The sequence below is a fragment of the Bos grunniens genome, chromosome 22 (assembly GCF_055505025.1).
Source record: "Bos grunniens cultivar Pamir isolate PY7600 chromosome 22, Bosgru_T2T1.0, whole genome shotgun sequence".
NCBI lineage: Eukaryota > Metazoa > Chordata > Mammalia > Artiodactyla > Bovidae > Bos > Bos grunniens.
Genome location: NC_141186.1, coordinates 48,356,012 through 48,371,757, shown reverse-complemented (window position 1 = coordinate 48,371,757; position 15,746 = coordinate 48,356,012). Strand labels below are relative to the sequence as shown.

At 38.5% G+C, this 15,746-nt stretch overlaps 1 protein-coding gene across 16 annotated transcripts in view; it reads right to left on the bottom strand.

The window, feature by feature from the left end:
* SFMBT1 (Scm like with four mbt domains 1) overlaps nucleotides 1-15,746 on the bottom strand; it is a 116,990-nt gene that overhangs the window by 15,162 nt on the left and 86,082 nt on the right. For all 16 annotated transcript variants that reach the window (XM_086367619.1, XM_086367624.1, XM_086367628.1 and 13 more), the window contains 8 exons: nucleotides 14,088-14,176; nucleotides 11,260-11,506; nucleotides 10,444-10,535; nucleotides 9,483-9,584; nucleotides 8,021-8,171; nucleotides 5,732-5,814; nucleotides 1,843-1,969; nucleotides 475-588 (listed from right to left, as the gene is read on the bottom strand). In XM_086367619.1, the coding sequence (XP_086223745.1) occupies nucleotides 475-588; nucleotides 1,843-1,969; nucleotides 5,732-5,814; nucleotides 8,021-8,171; nucleotides 9,483-9,584; nucleotides 10,444-10,535; nucleotides 11,260-11,506; nucleotides 14,088-14,176 (1,005 nt within the window). The remainder of the gene's footprint in view (nucleotides 1-474; nucleotides 589-1,842; nucleotides 1,970-5,731; nucleotides 5,815-8,020; nucleotides 8,172-9,482; nucleotides 9,585-10,443; nucleotides 10,536-11,259; nucleotides 11,507-14,087; nucleotides 14,177-15,746) is intronic.

Genomic DNA, 15,746 nt, shown 5'->3' with positions numbered 1-15,746 from the left:
TCACAGTTGTTGGCTCTGATGGAAGCCAACTGCTGTGCTGTGAGTGTCCCCATGAAGCAACCCAAATGGGAAGAAACTGAACTAAGCCTCCAACTGACAGCCAGCAAGGAACAGAGGCCCTCAGCCTCGCAGCCCACAAGGAAATGAATTCTTGCCCACAAACATCTGAGTAAACTTGGAAGCACACCCTCCCCCAGTTGGGCCTTGAGATGACAAGAGCCCTCCTGACACCCTGAAATGTGGCCTCACCGGAGACTCGATGCTGAGGTCCCAGCAAAGTTGTGTCAGATTCCTAACCCATAGAAACTGTGAGATAATAAATGTTTTGTTGCAATGAATAATTTCCTAGGCAGGAACGGATAACCAGAATATAATTTTATTGTTCTCTCAAATGTCCAGATTCATCCCTCTTGATAACAGCCAAACAACATACTATTTAACAATCAAACTTTCAACCCAGAAGTAGACAGTTACCTCGTGCTCGGCGAGGAGTGCTAAGGGGATGGCCATTGGTTTCACACCAGCCCAAAGGAAATATATCCATTGATTCCACATTCACAATAAATTCAGGTATGGGCTTCTTAGAACCTGTTTAGATTTAAAAAACAATTTTAAGACCACTGAATAGTTTCTTCATAAACTACTTCCTAGACAGTGTTCTAGTAGACAGTATCCAGTGTTCTACTGTTGCAAAGGACACAAAGTTTCTTTAGCAAGTTTCCTTTACAAAAGTCATACTTCTGCCCAGGTGGCATAGTGGTAAAGAATCCGCCTGCCAATGCAGGAGACACAAGCCCTTGGGTCGGGAAGAGTTACTGCAGTCGGCAGGAAATGGTAACCTGCCTCAGTATTCTTACCTAGAAAAGTCCATGGATAGAGGAGCCTGGTGGGCTACAGTCCATAGACTGGCAAAGAGTCAGACACGGCAGAGCAAATACACACATACTTTTTCATGTGCAACAAACATTTATAAAAGAGTAAACTGTCCCCCAATAATGATCAAAACGGGCAGTCAATGTACAGGGTGACCCTTAGTTAGGGAACAGCAAATAAGCTAGTAGAACTACTAGTAATATTCAGATGGTAGACAAATATGGTAGTGAATTCCATGAAATAACTGGAAAATAAAAGGCAAAAGTTATAGTTCTACTCATTTAAAAAACATCAGTTCTGGTACTCAGGCACAAGCCAAGAGGTAGAAAAGGTAGCTCAAATCAGAAACTGATAAAGACAAGTTGCTCAGAAGGGGCTGCATAAACATGTATACCTAATATGGTTCTTGATCCCTGTGTTAAACACTAACTCTGCAAACTGGGAACAACATAAGAACCGAGTCTGGCTATCCGGGAATGAATAATAATAATAAAAAAAAATCCAGGCCAAACATAGTTAGTTGTAGAGATGAGTACTCATATACTACTTTCTGTTCACAAACCAGTTCCATCACTGAGTATTACTTTTAGTATATCTTGTCAATTTCACATACTTTTTGGTACTTCTAGTTGGGGACAACCAAAGTATAATCTCTTGAATAAGCTGGTTATTAATGCTCAAGCTCATATATTTTGGTCATATCAAAATATATATTGTTTAATCTATATTTTCCCCTTCAAGAAAACAGGGGACCCTATAAGTGAAGGCTTTTATTCAAATTCATTTCCTAAAATTTGAAGGTCAAGGACAGGAAGACAACTTTTTAGGTCTTAAATTATAAATTAGAAGTCTCTGAACAAGAACCTTATTTAGTTAATCAATTAAGTTGAACAAGTCACATTACAGGGGTAAACAGGAAGGCAACGAAGAGTGTTCAGAGGAAGGCTTCTCAGGGGAGCTGACACTCACCCTCTAGCTGGAGCCACAGGTAGGAGCCTCTCACTGCAGTAATGGTGGCAACACACACTTCTTCAGGGAGAAGAGGGTTCACTGCCTCAAGCTTCATGTTCTCCTTAAATTCATGCTCAGAAATTGACTAGAAAATAAATTCATCAAATAACATACTCAATATTCACTCATGTGCTCATCTGAGAGATCTTTCCAAGTAACATTTAATCCCAGAGTAACTCCTCTATTCCACACCCCAGGATAACTGTCCCTTCCCCTCCCTAAAGAAGATGAGACTTATCCTCTAGGCAGTAAAACATCAGATCCCTGGGCAGGAGGACACAGGAACAGTTGAGGGTGTGCATGCTGTCCAAAACAGGGATTACCATACGGAATGCCAGGAGGCCCAGCCTCTGCCTCTACGTGCCATGCAATGGACTCAAAGAGACTTCTTGTGTTAATATGACAAGCACAAGAAGGAACACATAAAGATATGGATTTAGGTTTCTCCAACAAATGGCCAGCCAGATCCTTCCCAACTGGGTAGTTCAAGATGGACAAGTGCTACCTACATGCTCAGAGCTTCCAATCAGCCTTTTCTTTTAGTCCCGATTTCTTAAATATAATCAAACAAATCCTACCGAGGAATTAACAGGTATCTAAAGATAATAAAGCTAGAGACAAAAACAGATAAAATAAGCAACTTGGAGAAACCAGATTATGCAAGAAGAATCATCACAAAAAAAGCAGGAGTAATTAACATCCTCTGAAAGATAAGAAACATTGCCACATCTTTAAAATAAGAATAGCATGTTATTAAAAACAAATATTCAGAGATAAGAAATAGGTTTTAAAAGTTAAAAATGTGATATCAGAGCTTCCCTAGTGGCTCAGTGATAAAGAATCCAGCTGCCAAAGCAGGAGACACAGGTTTGATCTCTGGTCTGGGAAAATCCCACAAACTGAGGAGCAACTAAGCCCATACACCACAACTATTAAGCCTTTCCTCTAGAACCCGAGAGCTGCAACTACCGACCATGTGTGCCCTGCAACAAGAGAAGTCACCACAACGAGAAACCTGTGCACGCAATAGAGAGCAGCCCCCACTTGCTGCATCGAGAGACAAGCCCATGCAACCCACCGAACACAGACAAAAAGAAACTATTTTTTAAAATGTGATATCAAAAATTAAAAACTCAAAACAAGAGTTGAAACATAAAGTTTAGGAAATCTTCCAGAAAGCAAGGGAAAAAAGTCCTAAGAAGTAGGAAAGGTGCTGGGGAGGGGGCAGGCGGTGTGGGGGATTAGAGGCCTGATCCAGAGGGCCAACAAAATGAGAAATTTCAGAAGGAAAAAAGGGAGAGAGAAAAGGAATCAAAGAAGAGATTCAAGACAGCTTCCCAGCACAGAGAGGCAAAGGTCCAGAGAGAATCCGCTCTCCACGCACCAGCACATGGGTGAAGATGGGCCAAGCCATGGTTTCACATTGAAATGTAGTGACAAAAGAGATTCTATAATCTTCCAGGGACAGAGCAAAAGGCAGGTCATATATGAGAGACCAAGAATAAGAATGTCTTTTAACTTCTCAATACCAACACTGTAAGGTAGAAAACTTACATATTTATTTACTTAAATAAACTTACATGCAGAGTACATCATGAGAAATGCTGGACTGGATGAACCAAAGCTGTGATCAAGATTGCCAGGAGAAATATCAATAACCTCAGATATGCAGATGACACCACCCTTATGGCAGAAAGTGAAGAAGAACTAAAGAGCCTCTTGATGAAAGTGAAAGAGGAGAGTGAAAAAGTTGGCTTAAAACTCAACATTCAGAAAACTAAGATCATGGCATCCAGTCCCATCACTTCATGGCAAATAAATGGAAACAGTGACAGACTTTATTTTGGGGGGCTCCAAAAAGACTGCAGATGGTGACTACAGCCATAAAATTAAAAGATGCTTGCTCCTTGGAAGTAAAGTTATGACCAACCTAGACAGCATATTAAAAAGCACGGACATTATTTTGCCAACAAAGGTCTAGTCAAAGCTGTGTTTTTTCCAGTAGTCATGTATGGATGTGAGAGTTGGACTATAAATAAAGAAAGCTGAGTGCCAAAGAATTGATGTTTTTGAACTGTGGTGTTAGAGGAAACTTCTGAGAGTCCCTTGGACAGCAAGGAGATCAAACCAGTCCATCCTAAAGGAAATCAGTCCTGAATATTCATTAGAAGGACTGATGCTGAAGCTGAAACTCCATTACATTGGCCACCTGATGCAAAGAACTGACTCATCTGGAAAGACCCTGATGCTGGGAAATATTGAAGGCAGGAGGAGAAGGGGACAACAGAGGATGAGATGGTTGGATGGCATCACCGACTCAATGGACATGAGTTTGAGTAGGCTCCAGGAGTTGGTGACGGACATGGAAGCCTGGGGTGCTGCAGTTCACAGGGTCACAAAGAGTCGGACACGACTGAGCGACTGAACTGAACTGAAGGCAGAAAACAATTGATGCTTTCAAAATTCTACAATGAAATAACTTTCAGCCTAAAATTCCACACTGAGCCAAATGATGAGTCAAGTTAGCTGAGTGAAGATATTTTCAAACACAAAATGTCTACTAAAATTTATGTCTCTTGCATTGCATTTCAGGAAGCTTTTGAAAGACAGACTCCATCAAAAACAAGGGAGTAAACCAAAAAAAGGAGGCCATGAGATATACAAAACAGGAATTTCAAGTCCAAAGAAAAGGGAGAGGCAATTCCTTGGGACACAGAGAAGAGCAGTTTCCAGAATTAAAACTACACAGCAAGCCAAGAGAGTAACCTGTCTAGAAAGGGGTTGCTAAGAGGGGTGTCTCTTTAAAAAAAAATTTAAAAATGACAGATTTCCTGATGTGCAAATAGTTTTGAGAATCTACTGAATGGTGTGGGAAAAGGTAGTTTTATAACAAAGAAACAAAGAAAATTAAGCTATGAAAAACTAGGCAGTTATTAACTTGAGGACAAATTAAAAGAGAAAGCAATCATAAAATAATGCACTACTCATCAGGTGGGAAAGAGTGAAGGCAAAAGGAGAAGAGGGTGGCAGAGGATGAGACAGTTAGATAGCATCACCAATTCAATGGACAGGAATTTGAGCAAGCTCCGGGATGGCAAAGGACAGTGAAGCCTGGGATGCCGCAGTCTATGCAGGTGGCAGGGAGTTGGACTTGGTGACTGAACAACAACAATCTGTGAATAACACTTAAATGTCCATGGTAACATAAATACTCAAATTCAGACTTAACCAAAAATTGTAAAATCACCCTAATAGGAAGAAGAAACAGGAAAGACAGAGGAGAAAAGTAGTAAAATAGCCAGATTACTCATTTATCATAATATAGAATCAAGAGACACATCTAAAATTAACTCAAAAGACAGCAGTGTATTATAAATAAAGAACTATAAATATGAGAATAACAGTGAGAAGAATAGGAAGTAAATACTTCTGGGAAGGGAAGCCATGGAAAGTTGGATAGAGTAAGAAATTACTGTTTTATGTCCTAAGCTTTTCACTGTTATTTGCCCTTGTTAACCATGAGTAAGTTTAACAATTTTCACCCCTTAATATTTCAACATATTTTCATATTTAATGGACTATCAAAATTAATCATAAACTAAAATTTTAAATTCATATAATTTCAGCTAATAAAAAAATAAACCAGTAAAACTGTTAAGCTAATTAAATTAACAAATTAACTTCTGCAGTAAATGAACTTTTCCTTGGACCATTTTATTACAAGCAACAAGAGGCTTTTCTGGGTTGCATGAGAGAACTGGCTTCAGAGTAAACATCACTACAGCGCAGGAAGGCAGCAGTCCCCCACAGCCCCGGAGCAGTGGCCCTGTGGGCACGGGATTCTCACCGGAGGGAAGCACCTCTGGGGAGCAGCTTCAGCACCACACTGTTTGAGGTAGTCGGCCCAGTCAAAGTCCTGGCCCTGGTAGCCTAGGCAGGGACAAAAGAGCAATGACTCACACTTCACGTGCTCGCCTGGCTTTACCTCTCTGCTGGTATCCACCCACGACTTCTAATTTCGCTAATTTGAGGACTTGATCATTTTAGAGGAAAAAACATCCTATCAAATCTAAAGTATTATTGATTTTTATAAAATAGAGCAACTCTGGAGAGAATTTTCAACTTTCACACTTCAAATCAAGCATTTATTTGAGCAGTATTTATGATTAGCTGTTGACAATTTAACAAAAGATTTTAAAACAGTTATGACTGAATTTGATCTGTGCTAATAATTCCAGTCTCATTATCCTTCTATTACAACTTAGGCGCTAAAGGAAAAGAGATAGCAAACAACCTACAGCACTGGTTAAATCAATGAAGACTTCTTTCATAAAGTTATTTCCTAAAATGTGTCGTAGCTACTACTAATACTCTCAACAGTTTCCTTTTCTACAAAATCTCAATGTTCCCATAACCTGAGTCATGAATTCATTTCACACAAAAAAACTGAGCTTAATTCCTCGCTTCAGTCTACAGGGTTCTTGGCAGAAGCCCCTCTAAACCAACACCCTGAGGGCACTGGCTCTGTGCCAGGAGCTGACTGAGCCCTACTGCACCGCTGGGTCTGTGCTTCTCTCTGGTCCCCGGAGTTCAGTGCCCCACAGGCACAGAGCAGGCTATAAGACTGCTCCAGCCTACAATGTGCAGCCAGCTCCTCTGCCCAGGTTCAGACTGGCACCGTATTTTCTCTGCCTCCACTTCAACTCCTGACAGTAAATCACCTGCCATTTTGAAATCAAAACCCACTACTTTCCTTCTATTTATAAAGACAGCTGCATTGTCTATAAAAATGCTGAGAGCGCTGATATCTTTAATACAAATGTTTTATCTTCTCACAAAAGACGGCAGACAGGATAAGGAATTTGGGGTGTTCAGAGCATTCACGCAAAGAACTTGCTCCTGAAGGTGTGTACCCCACCCCTTCCATCCTCACCAGGCAGGCACCCCCACTGTCTGGTCACTGATGAGGGAGACCCAGGGGGCTTCTGCTACTGTTTTCCCCTATTTGCTCATCGCAGGAACTGTCGTTCTCACTTTTGTTTCTCCAGTGACTAGTCCAAGGCCTGGCTCAACGCAAACATTCCACAAATGTTTGTTGGATAAATGAAGGCTGAACGGAAGACAAAGGTTCACAGTCTGTGACTCTTGTGAACAGAAAAGAACACTCCCAGTCCAGTGTTCCAGCAGTCACCATTTGGAAAGTGAAGATACATTTTACCAAGGACTTGCCAATAAAATATAATACATCGCCAGTCAAATAATCTGACTTGCTGATATAAAAATCAGATAAACATATTATACTTCCAGATACTCTAAATTAAAATTTTTATTTCAGCTCAAATAAGTCATATTTAGTAGCCTTAATTGAAGGGTCAAAGGTTAAACTTTGCAAGGCTGCAAACATGAGGAAAATGAGCTGCTACTTTCCTACTTACAGCCTGAGTTCTACTCTTGACCAAAATCCTCCCTCTGAAGTCCAAAGCATCTCCCTTTAAGAGGAGGTCCAGAAACCGAACAGTCATCAATCCACGTCCTCACTCTGGCTCTCAGGCTGTTTCTTGTAAGCCAGCTCCCAAAGCTCATTGCATCCTACCCTCACCCCTACTGCCTCCTGACAGACACAGATGGAGGCTGCATGGAATCCTAGGTTGTCATGAAGATATTTATCTAAGTAGTAGGACATACTTTCCTAGTTTTCAAGCTTAATTTATGGGCTTCCCAGGTGGCTCAGTGGTAAAGAATCTGCTTGGCAAGCAAGAGACATGGGTTCAAACCCTGGGTCAGGAAGATCCCCTGGAGTAAAATGGCAAACTTTTATTCTTGCCTGGGAAATCCCATGGACAGAGGAGCCTGAGGGGCTACAGTCCACAGGCTTGCAGAGTCAACACAACTGAGCGACTAAGCATAGCACAGCAGCACAAGCTTAACTTGTAACATTTAAATATGTAGAAACTGGAATCTAGGTCTTTGTTTATACTTGTCTTGTGCCCCCAAACCACTAAGGACTGGACTGGGTGTGAGGAGGCGGGGGGACAAAAGATCCAGGTAAAGCCACCTGATAAATCTCATTTATCTCATAAATCTCATGATAAATCTCATTCCCAAGCAAACAAATGAGAAAAGAATGAATACACACCAGGAGGGGGGCTGATGTGTAAACCATTCTTCAGACTCCACTGCACAGGGAAAATACCAGGGCTGTCGGTGTGACACACGAAGGATCGCTGCCCACGATTCTCCAGTCGCAAATCATCCATTTCCACCAGAAAATACTTTTCATCAAAAACCTGTATGTATAATTTAACACACAAAATAGATAAACTTTCTTTGTGTACATATATACATACATGTGCACATACACACATGCCATTTCTTTGGTGTAGCTAATAAACATGTTATAAAAGTTCGTAGCCACATTAATAGTAACGTTAAGTCTGTTTTAATACTACTACTAAGCACTCAATAAATCTTATCTTTATGTCAGTATTGTTTTAATCAAATGCTTTTCATGTAATATTAATTCAGTTTTAATCTTTCTAACAATCTAATGAGGTACCATTATCAATCCTATTTTGCAGAAAAGAAAACTGAGTTTAAAAAAGTTAGTAACTTGCACCATGTTACACAGACGGGTAGAAACAGAGCTTAGATTTAAATCCAAGTGTGTGAGCTGTGAACAAAACTTCGTTCAGACTTAGAGAGGAGTCAGCTACACTAGTTTATTAGATCAGATCCTAGCCTAGTTTCAAATACCAAAAAGAAGGTTTTATGAACCTCCCCTAGCTCCTTACCACCTACCATTCAGACTCCAGAAAGGACTTTCTGGCCCCATTGCAGGTTCAAGATCCCTTCTTGTTCTAAGAATTATCCTCTTCTGAGACAAGGAAAATTCAAATCTCAATAGGTCAGATGATTCAGCTTCCAAGTAACCACTCCTCTTGTCACACCTGACTTTTGGTTCTACTCTCAGTAAACGGACTTCTGCTCTACTCCTAAAACAAAATTCTCTGCCTTATGCATCAGTTCTCATAACCAGTAACTGGGCCTGTTACCATCACAGACAACCCGCCCTGTTCTTGTGCGTACTCCTAACCAGAGCCTGTTTTCGTTAGTCTTCCAAAAGATTAAAAGTCTACGTCTGGAATCCATGGCTGGAACAACTCTACTTTCAATCTTGTGACACTAAGACCACTGTTTTCCACACACCTGTTCACCCAAGGAGCCTGGCACCTAGTTGGACACTGATGACACTGCCTGCCTCCAAACTTTTCAGATACCATGGGCTACCTCCTGGTTAGATCTCCTCTAGTTATGGAGGACTGCCATAGGACACAGCTACGACTGCCCCCAAAGAATGTGCACCCCACTCCTCTGGTACCCAGGCTTTGGTTAACTGGGGCAACCAAGCTCTGAAAAAGGAATGCACCACAAAGAGTTGGACATTAGAAACGTAAGATGTGCACAGAACTAATTCTAACCTCACAGCTTAGGAGAAACAATGGATTGGATTAGCAGAGTCTAACGATCAAAACACCACCAATTTCCTAAAACAGCCACCCTAACAAGAATTCTTACCAAGATAGTTGCCTCCATTTTACCTTAACAACTGTAGCAGGAGAGATGCCAAAAGGAGACCAGGGGTCCACAGCTTCTAATTTCATATTTACAGAGAATGAATGAGTGCCGATCACTCGCTTGTCCTGAAATGCAAAGGCCAAGAGGAAATAAAATATAGTATTTTCACATTTACTTTACGCTAACATATAGCTGAATACTACTCATTTTTTAAATTTTTTATTTACTTGCTTTTGGTTGTACTGGGTCTTTGTTGCTGCCTACAGGCTTTCTCTAGCGGGGGCTACTCCTTGTTGTGGTGTGTGGGCTTCTCACTGTGGTAACTTCTCGTTATAGAGCATAGGCTCTAGGAACACAGGCCTCAGTAGTTCTAACATGCAGGCTCATTAGTTGTGGCTCCTGGGCTCTAGACTACAGGCTCAGTACTTGCAGTGCACAAGCTTGGTTGCTCCATGGCATGTAGGATCTTTCCAGAACAGGGATTGCACGCTTGTCTCCTGCATTGGCAGGTGGATTCTTATCCACTGCATCACCAGGGAAGTCCTGAAAACTACTCTTAATTAAAATAATGAAACTGTCCAGCTTCTATTAAATAATCTAGTCCTGTAATTATCTTCCTAGCCTAGAAAAAACTATTCAGGAAAAAAAGAAAACCAAAGGGAGCAAGCACTCCTACTCACTACATTTGGAACACAAGGACCATCCACAGAAAACAACAAGCTTATTTTAATACAAGTCAGGGCTATGTAGTTTAAAAGCAGAAAAGACTCAGAATGCTTTAAGAGCATTTGGGAGAAAACCTAGACTACCTTCAGGTAAAAAGGAAGGATGATCATCACTCCAGCCTTGAAACCTCTTCGTCTCCTTCAGTCATCACAGCGCTCTCACTGACACCAGGGGTTATTTCACACTTTGCAGCTTCCTCATATTGCTGTACTCTACTGTGAGAAGACAAGTCCCTATCTACCACATTTTTGTTTTTACCTTAAACAAATAAGATGGTAATGGCTCTTCCTCCTCTTTGACTTTGGCCAAGATCTCTTGCCACTCAGCTTCATTTTTCAGATGTCTGATGGCTTTAGTTAAAACAAGACAGGATGCTTTAAGTGATCTGAGAACTTACAAATTTTATAACTGCTCTGAAATCATTCACATAAACAAAAAAGTCACTTTCCCCTGGGAAAAGGGAGGGGTTCAAGCCCACTTATACCGTCTTTACTCAGAGCAGTCCTACTTAAACTTCAGTACCTTGTGTCCTCTGTTCAGAACCTGGGTAGTAGTTGAGTAAAAACACCTATCATGAGACCATAAGGATTACTCCAGTCCACAAAATAATACAACATCCAAATTGCGGTATATAATAATGAATGCGAGTGATTTCAACATTAACTCCTATTTTAATATCTTTTTTTTAAAGTTTTTCATTTTTTTAAACTGGAATATCTTTAATCAATAATCCGCTTTGAACTCAAGACCTGTCCTACTCCTACGTCTATTTGAATGCTACTTAGAGAACTTTTCTTCAGTTTTGGTAAGGGGTCAGTATAACTTAGGGCAGAAGTCAGTAAAAGCTGGGGCAGAAGGTATATCAGTATGTGTGGCAAATTACTAAGGCAACAAAGCTCCCCCCTCCAAAAAAAAAAAAAGGCATTTACATATTCCATATACATTTGCAATACTTCTATTATGCAAATCAACAAAGGCTTTTGTAACATGCAGAATAATGTATTTTTCAGTCTCATTGATATTAATAAACAATAATGCCCAATATTAAAAGAAAAATGTTGTATTGCTCCTCACCTGATGGGGGTTGAAGCTCATACCCTTGTTGAGCAGCCCAACCAACGTGATGAAGAAACGGATCCAAGTAATACAACCAATGTTCAACGTTATCAGAACCCTCAAGTCCTTCATAACGCAGCTTCAGCCTTCCCCCAATGTTGTCTACCACAGTAACAATCCAAGTACTTAAAGAGTCCTGGAAAGCTTGACATTCCAGCCTGGAACCTGGAGCAATGAGATCTAAAGGATTCCTCCCGTTACGGAGCTATAGGTAAAAAAGCAAAATGATTTTATGAGAGGTAACATAATATTTTTAAAAGTCAAGTTTTAAATGAACTCAAACTAGCTTTTATATTCTTATCCATTCAAAGCTAGGGACGCTGAACCGCCTAATATTAGACAAGTCTGTATAGTATTATTTCTGGTGATGTGAAAATATCTACCTTAAAGAAAATTTACTATAAAGCAATAGAACTATTCTAAAAGATTTCTATCTCTAGGACTATGCTACATAGTTTCATCTAGAAAGAATTTTTAAAATATCATCATTACTTAAGTCTTTGTAAAAGCCAAGTATGATCATCATTAAAAAAAAAAAAATCAAACATGACAAAAGTAAAAATCACCCACAACCCACCTCCAGGAAAGAACACGATAAATGCTTTGGCAAACACTCTGTGAGAATAGGTTTTTTACACCCAAGTCAACATCCATCCATGTCTTATCTTTTTCTCTCTCTTGTATTTTTTGAAAACTATATATTGTTTTTCAGTGTGTTTGTATCACTTAATATTTTATAGCTATCTTTCTATTACAGCACATACAAATCTTCCTCATTCTTTTAATCTGCTTTACTGATATTCTCTATTATACTTGGGCAGTAGTTTATCCACTTACATACTGATGGGATTTCAGTTATTTCTGATGTTTTACTCATTTCACAACAATGCTCTTACGAATAATAGAGTAAGTGTTTTGAATACACTCAACGAAAGGAAAAGTTTAATTCTCATTCTTTAGATATACTACTAAAAACTAGAAAAAAGAAATAAAAAAGGGTGATTTCAATATATCATGTCATCATTTCTTAATGTTCAAACTTAATTTTTTTCCTCCTAAGAACTGTTCTATGATAATTACATATTTATATATGTGCAAAAGAACACATGAACAAATAAAGGCACACATTCACAACTAAAGATAAAAATGGCTGAATCAAAGTCATTACAGAGCAGATTAATTCATTTATTCATATGTTACTGAGTGGTGAGCCAGACCCTGACTAAACGTAATTAAATGTGTCAGAGTACAGGCACACCTCTGAGATATTGCAGGTTCAGTTCCAGACTACAGCAATAAAGTAAATATAGAAATAAAGTGAACCAAACTAATTTTTTGGCTTCCTGGTATATATAAAAATTAAGTTTGTACTATAGTTAGTCTATTAAGTATGCAATAGCATTATGTCTAAAAAAACAATGCATAAACTTTAATTTAAAAATACAGAACAAAAAACTTAATACAATAGTTACATCAAAGATCACTGATTAGAGATCATACAAATATAATAATAATGAAAAAGTTTGAAACATTGTGAGAATTACCAAAATGTAATACAGAAACACAAAGTAAGCAAACACTGCTGGAAAAATAGTGCCAACAGACTTGCTCAAAGAAGGGTTGCCACAGAGCTTCAATTTGTAAAAACTGCAGTATCTGTAAAGCACAGTAAAGTGAAGCACAATAAATTGAGGTATGCGTGTATAAAATATAAAGATCACCTAGAAACAAATTCAACAATCAAGCTTAAAAGGGGAATTGTGAATGGATCACAGAATCAAATATATAAGAGTTAGAACTATAAAACATTCAGAATATAGGAGCAAACCTTTATGACCTTGAGTTAAGCAAAGCCTTCTTAAAGATTAAGACAAAAAAAGATAAATTGGATTACATCGAAATAAACTTTTGTTCTACAAACAATATCTTCAAGAAAGTGAAAAAACAATCTACAAAACAGGATAAAACATTTTAAAAATCATATATCTTGATCTAGACTTGTAATTTGAATTTATAAGTAACCCTTACAAGCCAATAATAAAAAGATAAATAGCCCAATTTTAAAATGAGCAGATACTTCTCCAAAAAAGAAGCACATAGAAAGATTTTCAATATTACCAGTCATTAGGGAAATGCAACTCAAAGTGAGAAGCCACTTTACACACAATAGGACAGCTATAGCCAAAAACAGAACAACAGGTGTTGGTAAGGATGTAAAGACATTGGAACCTTCACAAACCACATTTCACATATGCTACAAACAATTTTGCTGGTATAACAGAGACAAAATGTAAATTAGAAACATCATAACCAATAAATTCATTTCACAAAAATAAGATTATCTATATTCACCAAAAAGCCCAAAAGCTACACTAATTTAAAAGAACTGCTGAAAGTAGGTAGGTAGTGCTGCAGGATCTTCTGGGAAAAAGAAAAGGGGTCTCTCAAGTCACCTGGTGTGGGAGTTACACATGTCCACACCAAAAGATTCAACCCTGGCTCAGTCCCAAGTGAGAGCTGAAAAAGGCCACATTTCCAAGCTGCGTGAAAGAATCTGGAAAACTACAGCGTTTTATGTGTTTGCAACCAATTAAAAAACATTCTAGGCTCTGAGCAAGCCACCAGTTTACAACCCCTGAGGGTAAGTTTACACCCTTAAGACCTACACCTGGGTTTGTAGTAGTAATGCTGAACTGACTCAGAGTGGTAAATAAGCAAGCCATTTTAAGATTCCCTGAAGAGGAACATTAGTTTTCCATCCTGATTCTGGAAGCAATAATACTCACGCCCTCTAGCAGTGGAACAGGAGGACTACATGCTCCGGTCAGGGTCTGCCGTAGAAACTCATCCCAGTCAGACACTTTATCTCTGATGCCTAGATGACGGAATCATACTGTCAGCCACGAAACACAAAGAAAGTAAACCACACAGAATACAGAAAACTAACTCTGTGAAAATGGTTTAGAGATGCATTTAACTTTTTAATATGTAAGAGCCCAACATATTGATTCTTTGAGAGCTTAAAAATAATACTCCTGTAGATATGAGTTACTTCCTGGTTAGTTTTATCCAAAAAAAAAGGAGAACGGGCCCAACTCACTGTAAGTATCACTGTCAGTATAATGTTATTCAAAAATAAGCTACTTTTTTATTGTGGAAATTTTCAAACATACCGAAAAGTAGAGAAAATAATATAATGAATCCCCATGTACGGTAGTTTCAACAACTGCCTTTTATCCTTGTTCCCTTCATCCTATTCCGTTCTTTCTCCACAGGTAACTTTCCCCACAGGGACATACATTTAAATTACTGTATTTGAAAATCATTGAAATAGTTTTTCTATTTTGGGTAGTTAATTCACAAGCTCCAAACACAGATTTATTTGCATTTTTTAAAACTTTTTTTCACAAGTTATATAGAATATTTACATGGTTCAAAATTCAATTCTACAAAGTAAGTTACATTCAGAAAATCTGGCTTTTGTCTTTGTCCCCTTCATCCTATTCCCTCCTTTTCCTATAGGTAACTTTTTAAAATGGTGTGTTCCTTACTGCTATTCAACCGTTGTTCAATTAAAAAAAGTATTCCTGCATTTTTAAAAAATGAAATTCACACACACATTCATATATCTTCTTCCTCCCTCATTCAATATGGATTTTTCTTTATTCATGTAACAAAGCATCTGGAGACCACTCCTTTGATGTATGTAGATAGACTGTTTCTTTTTCTTAATGACTGTACCTTCTGTCACTATGAAGTAGTCTTCTTTGGAAAGGTGATATATACTGTTATACACACACAACAGAATATTACTCAGTTATAACAAAGAATGAAATAATGCCATCTGTAGCAACATGGTGGACCAAGAGATTAATCATGCTAAGTGACATAAGTCAAAGACAAATATCATATGATATCACTTTTACGTGGAATCTAAAAAATGGATACAAATGAACTTATTTACAAAACAGAAACAGACTCACAGACATAGAAAACAAACTTACAGTTATCAAAGGGGAGGGAGAGGGATAAATTAGGAGTTTGAGATTAACAGATATACATGAGCACACACAAAACAGAGAAACAACGAGGATCCACTGTACAGCACAGGGAACTATATTCAGTATCTTGCAATAACCTATATGGAAAAGAACCTAAAAAAGAATTTATATAATATGTATAACTGAATCACTCTGCTGAATACTTGAAACCAACACAACATTGTAAATCAACTATACTTCAATTAGAAAAATAACAATAAAATACCCTTCTTTGTCTCTTACAGTGCTTTCTGATCTGAATTCCACCTTTGTCAGATATCAAGACTGAGACTCCTGCTTTCTATTTGCACCTGGTCTACGTATCTTTGTCCATCCTTTTCTGTTTATTCTTTCAGAATATCTCCATTTACGTATGTTTCCTGTAATAGCACAGAAGTGGGTTTT